The 9,418-nt window shown below is 45.8% G+C and overlaps 1 protein-coding gene across 1 annotated transcript; it reads left to right on the top strand.

Moving 5' to 3' along the window:
• Positions 1 to 414: 414 nt before the first annotated feature.
• LOC120849322 lies at positions 415 to 1,507 on the top strand. Its single transcript, XM_040221528.1, has 3 exons — positions 415 to 602; positions 1,004 to 1,170; positions 1,242 to 1,507. Exons 1-3 carry the CDS (start codon positions 415 to 417, stop codon positions 1,505 to 1,507), a joined length of 621 nt encoding a protein of 206 aa, XP_040077462.1.
• Positions 1,508 to 9,418: the final 7,911 nt, after the last annotated feature.

Here is a 9,418-nt window from a genome sequence, read left to right as displayed (position 1 = left end):
ACTTGATCTAACTCAATATGGTATTCAGCAAAATACAAATGTAGCGTATATGTAATGTGTTTCATTTTTTAACTGTAACGGGAGCGAGTTCCTTTTCACATAAGAAACTTGTAACGGGAACACGTTCCAAAAATTAGAAGGTACAAACTTTCATTCCTTTTTTTTCTGGAGCATGTACAACACTGCTCAGGGGTTGTACTGCTCTTTCTGAAAAAACAAAATGTTTGTGACTGCACTAGAAATTCAGAGGCAGCCAGATGCAAGAAATTACTTTGGAATCTCAGCACTGTTTTGTCAGACCAAACCTCTTTTTTACTTGTGGGGCTTTTTAAAGCAAGTGCGGTGCAAATATGACTCTCTCCACTGCAGGAAGACATGGTCCCCGTTCACAAGCTGGACTTAAGTAAGCCCGGGATGCCAAGCAGGCGTCTTCCTGATGAGCCCAACCATGTAGCCTATGACTACAACCCCGACGACAGGGCCCTCTTCCAGGAGATCCTGAGACTGAACCCAAAAGCGGTCGTCCTCAGGTCTATACCTAAGATGAACGAGGAGGACACAGATTCGGCATCTGAAGACGAGCAGACTTACACATTCTTAAGGCAAGTTAAATGCTTGTTCCCGTTATTAAATATCTCATCAACAGAACTAGCTTACAATAGCTATGTTTCCTGAGGCATAAGACAACATGGACTATGATGAGCAATTTTACAATTTATAACACACTTGGGTTTTTTTGACATCTGTATCCTATTGGGCCGAGCAGTCTCGTCTTCGGCAAGTGTGCTTTCTCTTGTGCTAGCTTCAATATTTACATAACAATCAACGATACTTCATAAGTGCAAGAGTTATCCAACAAAATTTGACTGTGGCAGTGCTTGTTGCCTCATTGTGAAAGACATTACCCATCAGGGACAGAAGTTGACGTTCCACATATTCATATATGAGGGACACACCCATTTTCCTGTTCTTTTTGTAATGTTTCTAAATCAATTTTCTGAAGGAAAGTGAGACGGACGGGGGCAACGAGAGCTTCACTGCCATTCGACATGTTTGTGCCCATCAACGAAATCGAGCGGATCGAGAAGAGCACGCGACGCCAGGCAGTAACCATATTCTGGCGGCAAGTTCGGTATGGAAGAATAACTGCCTCGGTGCTGAACAAGGTATGTGAATTGTTGACATTTTCTCGCCTCTCGCAGGGAGGTTTTAGTATGCAGTCTTCTTTTTCCTTCAACAAGTGCAGACGATGAGGGATAGTACGTCGCCGAAGGCCACCCTGGACCTGATCCTGCAGAGGAGCCCTCCCGTCGACACTGAGGCCACCCGCTGGGGGATCGAGAAAGAGCCAGTGGCGAAGAAAGCATACCAGGAGTACATGTGCACAAAGCACAACGACTTTCGGCTCTGCGACGTTGGATTTATGGCCGATGTCAAGATTGTACCTACAACATTTATCGCAATTTTGAATATGCAAAAGCAGATATTTTTGACGCAAATTTCTTGATTTATATTGCAATGGCAACAACTGTAACACTGCTGCAACAAGTCCTATGGTGTCGGTGGTTGACTTGACCGACCTGATATAATGCAACAATTCACATGTCTTGCATTCTGGAGGATCTATGCGCCGGGAACGATTGTAAACTCACTTTTAGTGCCTTAAGCAGCCTGTGCCTTAGCATGACTTGCCATTGTCAACATGGCTATTTTAGCACTCCACACCTTGGGTTCCTGTGGCTGCAGTTTCTGCTTCCTAGCACTTATTTTAAACACGGTAACATACAAAGCAAACAACAGTTTTCGAGACTACACTCTTCCATATCCCCAGAAAAGTGCATTACCATAACTATCCATTTTATTATCAAATCAATTAGTGTACATAATATACTGCTAATAAGAGTAAGAAGCACCTAATGCTTTATTCCAATTTCAACGCACTACATACGTCGCTCTTCAGTGGAGGTGCAGATATCGCTGAATCATGCATTAAAGGGATGCTGAACCGAAATCTGGCTTCCCCAAAACACGCGGCAAAAGCGTGCAACGGGATGCTACAAACACCAAACATCACTCATACAGCGATATCTCGAACGGATGACCGTATCTCTCAAAGGAGGCGCATTTGCCAGGAATGTTGACGTCATGTTTCTCCGAGAAGGACAGGGAACGGCCTCGCGTCTTCTCCGCCTCGCCGCCTTGATGGAGCGAAGCAAAGGGAGGAGGAAACAAGGTATCTTGACGTCACGCGCCTCGTCGGCCTGATTCAATCTCGACCTCTTTTTCCAAAAATACGGTAGTCCATTTGAGATATTGCCTTACGAGTAGTGTTGTAGGGGTTGTAGTTTCCCGCCTACATATCTTGCATTGTTTTCTCGAAATCCAAATTTCGGTTCACCATCCCTTTAACGCTCGTATAGAGAACTTATCTCATGCTTCATATGTAAAAAAATGTCTGGGCATGCTGTTATTATCACCCTTCTTTTTTTCTTTTTACTGGATGTGTTCAGGATAACTTCCTTGGGGCCTCTCCAGATGGGATCTGGACCTGCAGCTGTCACGGCGTGGGCACACTGGAGGTCAAGTGCCCATGGTCATTGCGGAATAAGACGTCTAGTGCCACACAGCACGAGTGCTTTAGAGATGACTTGCAACTAAAGGAGTCACACAAACATTACACACAGGTGCAGACACAACTTTATGTCTGCCGAAAGGAAGTGGCGCACTTCCTTGTATGGACGCCAAACGATTGGGTTTTAACGGTTGTGCCTGTTGACAGATGCTTCTTTGCTCCTGTACTGGAGAAAGCACGAGCGTTCTGGGCTGACCATGTCGTACTAGAGCTACTGTGAGTTTGTGGTGCCCACCAATGAAAATGGAAGAACGGTCCAGAGGGTAGATGACAGTGTGGTACCGGGGCCTAGCGAAAATAGTCTTTGCTTTGCCACTGTCATCACTTTTGTTAAGGGTTAATGAACCATAATTTGTATTCACAAAACCAGGCAGCAAAAGCGTCCAATAGAATGTTACAAACCCCTAAGCACCACTCAAAGCAATATCTCGAATGGACAGCCATTTTTGAAAAGAAAGGGTGCGGTGTAGCAACTCGCAACGTCACATTTTCTGCAACTCTCGTAAAAGATACGGGACAGCACGCGCCTTGCTGCATTCTACCATTTTCGTTAAAAAATGTGGCCATCCGTCCAAGTTATTGCCGTATGGGTAATGTCTTGGGGGTTTGTAGCGTCCCGTCTGATGCTTTTGCTGCCTTGCTTGGCGAATTCCGGTCCATCATCCCTTTAGGTTTTGTCGATTGTCCTGGTTCCTGTGCATGAGTTTCACCATCGATTGCTATTTCCTTAGCTTTCTTTGGATCCTGCTAACATATCCAATACTGTGTACCATCTTCAAGCTGTCTATTTGTTGTGCATGTAATAAATGGTATGCATATTTAAGGTGCCTACCCGGTGTCCATGATAGTGACTAGCATAGACCATGACTCAAGACAGCAATAAAAATTTTCAAGCAGTGTTGCCTTGGTGGCATTTTAAATTTCAGCCACAATGGTTACAATAAATCGGTGGTCTAGTAATGAGACGGGCTCCGACGAAAAGAGAAACAAACTTTATTATGATCTTTAGCTTCCTACGATATGACAAAAAAATGTATCCCCATTTAGGTGAAAAAGACAAAAAATAATTAGGGACGTCGGAGAGTACACAAAAGCATGTCATTTCTAAACAGGCAGAAAAAGATTTTTAAGAATATTTCCATAGCAAATACAGATAGTCAAAATAAACTGAAATGGCAGTCGTGCATGTGCAACTCACTAGGTGAAAGGATGTGCAACCTGGTATTTATAAAACACTGTTCCTAGAGATTCTCCAACATCTAGAGCTTCCTTGATTGTCTCTGCTGTCAAAAGAAGCATTTCCCCCACTTAGGCTCTGTTTTGGCAGAGTTTAACATGTCTAAGCTTTTGCACAGCCTTATCACCACAATCTTAAGATGGAGGGGCACCTTGGCTATCAGTTTGGAGAATATAATGGTACTGCACCTCGTTATGTAGATCACATTTGCTTTTCGGTTCAATATGTCAGGAAAGGGGGGGGGGGAGGAGAGAAAAATTGTTTTTAAGAATTATCTAGATTTTCAAATGCAATCTAACTTGTGATGCAAAATATTGGACTGGTTCAGTGCCCACCGATCTCGACGAACATTGTGCCAGCATGTGTTCGTGTAATCACAGCTCGCACGGTGCACTTTAAAGGAACACTGCAATGAAATATCGGCACTTATTAACGCGCAAGCATTAACTGTCTCATGGAGCGAGCTGACGTCATCAGCTTTGAAACCATGCATCGAGCAGACGACAAAGGGAGCGGACAAGCGGCTTGCATGCTTTCGCATTCACAACTCGTAAGAAATGCTTAGGTGTACCTCAAGCTTTTTTTTTGGTTTATACGTGTTCAAAGGAGCAGTATCTCATCGGACACACCAATATCTTGTAAAAGAAGACACAAAAAAGAATTTTCAAACTGATTAAACGATTAGCAAAGAGCACCTGGTGGATGTTGCTAAAGCCTCGTTTGTAAGGCCCATCTAGGAACCTCTAGAAGATTAACCCGTCACTCAAAATTCACACAAAAGCAGCTGCGTGGTTAGTCGCGGTGGGCCGATTGCTGGTGTGCTTCAACCGCTTTGGTGGCTGGAAAGGCTAGGGCATCCTGACCACGTCGGCCTCGCTGCAGCTTTGCTCATCCCAAGAAAACTACTTAACGATTGCGCCGGATGTGACGTACGTGCTTTCTGCAGGCTGCTCTCCGGGCGCTTGCCAGAGTGGACCATTTATAACGAAAAATACAGCCATCAAGTTCAAACTACAAACGTGCGATTGTCATTTACAGATATTGTGGATCATATTCAGCCTATTTCTGAACACGACGGGTATATTTAGAATTTCGTTGAAGTACCCCTTAAGGACCATGGCTTAGTAGTTGTACTGGACATTGGCCTAACTATGCATCTACAAAAGAAAACCAAGTGCCCACATTTTGATAGCTGCCTAACTTAACGCTGTCTAAGCATCCACACAGCCCAGTTTATTTTTTTTTAACAAAATACGAATTCAATATTGACGGTGGAGGAACAAAGGAGTAGAAGGTAATGAAAGAGTTGTAGATAAATATTCATTTAACAAAGAAACCCTGTTCATGTAATTGTTGGGGACAGAAGTATTTACAATGCATTTCATCTAAAGACAACAACGGACAATGCTGACAAAAATAATGCTTTGGAAAGCTCGGTGTGACAGCCATACTAAAAGATGCAGGTCTCTTGGTGGCAGCTGGCTTCGAAAAAGTCTGAGGAAAAAAATAAATGTCTTTGGTCAATGAGCTTTCCAGGAAGTTCCTTTCAAAAAGAAATGCACACAGGTTAGGCAGGTTTCCCTGGGTTAAAGGGCCCCTAAAAGAAAAATAGTTTTTTTTCTTGTTAACAACATGGTTGGGACACGCATGTCAAAAAACCAATTCTATGCGAAAGAAAACATTTTTAGAGCAATATTGATGCCGCGAGAGGCGATTTAGTTGACAGTCGCCTCCTTTCCACTTGTTTTTCCTCGGCATTCGGGTACAGGAAGGAGTGGTGGATCGGCTTCACCTTCGCGACCGAGATGGTCATTCCGGAATGACACGCGACGTCGTCTTCGCACAGGATTTCAAATAAATCTCTTGCCGCCAGTATTCATCTTAAAAAAAAAAGTTTCACATAAAATTTATTTTTTGACATGAGTGTCGCAACCAGACTGTTCAAAACAAATTTTTTTTTTCTTTTCAGGAGTTTTTTAATTAGTGCACAGTACCTGCCTCACGAAAAGCCCTACATCAATTTTGGTTTCAGGTTTGTGATGCCAGAGCATATGAGTAAAATGTTTGTGGCATGTCGCAGTAGCGTTATGGGCAGCCTGTCCTGAAGAATTCTAAAAACCTTGATGCGACCAATGGCACGCTCTACATGAACCCTTATCTTTGACATCTTCCGCGCTGTCTCCACTTCCTCTGCAGGGAGCTGTCTTTTGCCCTTTGTGTACGCTGGCACAACCAGCCTAGCTCCGACCCTGCCAATGTCCTCGCGAATAAGGAACCCCCGGTCAGCTAGAACAGTGTCCCCATTCTCGAGCTTGTCCAGCAGCCCACTTCTCTGTGTAAGCCGCTTGTCCGACACTCTTCCTCCCCATGCCTTTGAGATGAAGCTTACTGCACCGCACGGTGTCACACCCACAAGAAACTTTATAGTGTTGCACGACTTGTAGTGCGAATATGTTTGCGAACGGGCAGTGAAGGCTAGTGGCCGCTGAATGCGGCATTCTGAGCAGTCTACGATCACACGACACCGTGGATAGTAGCGACGCACAAGGGTGGGCATTGTCCGTGCAATGTCTGGTTGTGTAGGCCAAATGATAAATTTAGAAAAAGTCTCGGCAAGTAAAGGAATGAACTTCACCATAATGTTTGCAACTGTCCCCTCCGACACATTGAACCGGAAAGCAAGATCGCGATTCAGCAGAGCGAGGCGCAGCTAAGCCAGCACCATGAATACAGCATCCCCAAGGGAGACGGCCCTTGGCAGGTACTTCGTGCCTTCTCGCACCAACTGGACGATCAGCGAAAACATAACCATGCTCGGCAAGCCGGTATAGAACTGCACTGATGATTCAGTGAGCTGCTCGGCAGAAAATGATGTTACTCGTCTGTCTTGCAGACCTTCACGTAGAGCTTGGTTGTCAGCCAAAAGTTTCGCCTCTTTGTCTTGAAGGCGATGTACCTCCTTCTGCAGGGCTTCAAACTTGGAAGCTGAAAAGCAGGCCACATTTCGTACAAATATTAGTGCCACTCTAGAATTGGGACAGATTTTAAACCGTGTCCCACTGACTTACAGCAGATGAAACAAGGGACTGCCACCACCACGTCCGTTTGAGTTGAATTCTCGGCGATGAGCCCGTCCGAGCCTGAGATTGTCAGAACAATAAGCATGTAAAAAGGACAGACAAGAATAATAAAGGAATAAATTCTGATTACAAAATTCGTAGCATACAGCATGAAACCGAAACTAAGCGGGGAAGAGCGCCGGTAACGTCGATGCTCCACACTTCCAAGCATGCGGATCGTCAATATCGCAGCCGGCTTCGCTTGAGCAAGCGAAGCCGGCTGTGATAATGACAATCCACGTGCCTGTAAGGGCGGAGCGACAACGTCATGTACAGTCTGGACGCAGTCAAACATGAACAATAGACCGATGGGTTTTCAGTGCACTGCTGTCTCTACGCCAAAGCTTGGCACCCGCCAGGCTGGGGTCTAACATATTGCCACGAGCGCAGCTGGCCAAGTACGCAGCGCGTCCGTGGCCGAGCGGTTATCGTGCTTGGCTCCCACGCTGGAGGGCCGAGGTTTGATGCCTGGCTGCGGATGCACCTTCTTGTTGTTTCTTTAAATGACGCGTTCTGGCGAATTCGAGAACCCTGTCGCTTATCGGAGGTTCGAACGTTCTATGCGACGAACCTTCTGCGGCAATTATTCCAGAAGCCCCTGCGTGTACATAAGGGGCTCTGCGTGGCGAGCCGGAGTAGCCTCGCCGCAGCGCTCGTTCCTGCTGTTTCACAGACATTGATGCCTGCAACGCTAACCTTCTATTTTGTTTTGGGCAAAAGTTCACTCCATAACACGTTTCGTTTCTCCAGTTATTATCCCCTTCATTATTTGTCATTTCGATCAATATCCTACACTGATGTGTTAGGCCCTCACTCGGCAGTAGGCACATCCCAAGCTTCATCGTAGTGCCGACGGTGCAATGAAAACCACTGGCCTAATTTTAGCGTTTTATTGCAAACATAATGTGGGAGTGGTGGTCGAAACTGATATTGGAGCCGCCTACTCTATGGAGGGCAAGTTCGTCTGCTTCTTGTGCAGGGGGTAGCGGTGATGTCAGAACGCCGAGCCCTGATTGGCTGATAGCGACCCTTTATCTGAGCATAGTCTGCTCCTTTGCAACGTCGTCTGCATCTGTCTTACCTTTCCTGTGACTTTCGGAAGTGCAGGTCTTTACGAGCGAGCTCGACTTCGCCTTTCAGAGAGGGCAGACGAAATAACTCAAGCGGTACGTTTTTTTGTCTAGCAACTAGCAAACACGCATCAGGGAGAGAAGTTGAAGGACTCACTGGCGACGAGGCGTGCCGAGGCGCCGAGGTTTGTTTATTAAGAACCAAGAGTGAGGGTGTCTAGTGTGCGCAAGTTCTCTTCCAAATACTTTTTCCCGCCTTTCGTGTGCGGCGAGACTCCACACAGCGGTGAATCTCCGACAGACGCAGGAAAGGTAAAACAGCCATCGCTTTAACTAGCAGACGTAAAGCAGATGACGTTAACTGCGCCAACCATGCCAACCCTGTCAAAGAGTGGGGAGTCTCGTTGCACACAAAAGAAGGGAAAAAGTATTTGGGAGGGAACTTGCGGATACTAACCACCCTCACTCTCGGTACTTAGCAAACAAACCTCGGCGCCTCGGGACACCTCGTCAGGGAGTCCTTTGACCTCTCTCCTTGATGCACGTCTGCTAGTTGTTAGACAAAAACAACGTACCACTTGAGTTATTTTTTTCTGCCCTCTCTGAAAGACGAAGTTGAGCTCGCTCGTAAAGGCCTGTACTTCCGAAAGTCGCAGGAAAGGTAAGACAGATGCAGACGACGCTCAGATAGGGGGTCGCAATCAGCCAATCGGGGCTCAGCGTTCTGATGTCACCGCTACCGCCTGCGAAAGAAGCAGACAAACTTGCCCTCTGCATTAAAAGCGATGCTGCAGAGGATAAAGCGGTTCTTCCCCACTCCCCAATAGTTATCACCATGACCCCCCCCCCCCCCCCACCGTCTTTGTCGACCTAATTTTTAGTTTATAGTTGCTGTTCCATTTCAAATTTGATTATGACTTTTCGTGTTTGTTCTAAAATCACTGACAGGGTTTACGAATCAGAAGTTTATTGTATTGCTCTTAGGAGTAGTGCCTTATTAACCACGTATGACGTGTACCTAGATGGTCCAACGCATTTCCCATGTGGGCTGCCTTATGCCAATGATTGTGGAGCTTCTCTGATAAGCACAAACCTAATCTAAGCATCAAAGAAGCACACAAGCATGAAGATGTATTTCTGTTATTGCTTTACAATGTATCAGTATCAGATTAAAAGTGGGAGTGTAACAAAAAAAAACAGCGCCTTGAGTGGCCAGGTTGTGCTGGCAGATGATGCATGCAGTCTCTCCAGCCGCTGCTCGCACATTATATTTAACAGTTGAGCATACTGTACCTAGTGCCTCATGCTCCTGTGTTGGAGGTGGTTCAGCGATGTCACGTTTAGGGTCGTGTACCTGCAC

This window comes from Ixodes scapularis, unplaced genomic scaffold, assembly GCF_016920785.2.
Source record: "Ixodes scapularis isolate PalLabHiFi unplaced genomic scaffold, ASM1692078v2 PGA_scaffold6__148_contigs__length_123643588, whole genome shotgun sequence".
Lineage (NCBI taxonomy): Eukaryota > Metazoa > Arthropoda > Arachnida > Ixodida > Ixodidae > Ixodes > Ixodes scapularis.
The sequence above is the reverse complement of the archived record's forward strand: the minus strand, read 5'-3'. Positions and strand labels throughout refer to the sequence as shown.

What these genes read in the sequence shown, in the direction of transcription:
- LOC120849322 (XM_040221528.1), top strand. Translation starts at nt 415, where the DNA reads ATGCCAAGCAGGCGTCTTCCTGATGAGCCCAACCATGTAGCCTATGAC. An exon ending in CAGACTTACACATTCTTAAG is followed by an intron (nt 603 to 1,003) that starts GCAAGTTAAATG and finishes AATTTTCTGAAG; the next exon opens with GAAAGTGAGACGGACGGGGG. An exon ending in CTCGGTGCTGAACAAGGTAT is followed by an intron (nt 1,171 to 1,241) that starts GTGAATTGTTGA and finishes TCCTTCAACAAG; the next exon opens with TGCAGACGATGAGGGATAGT.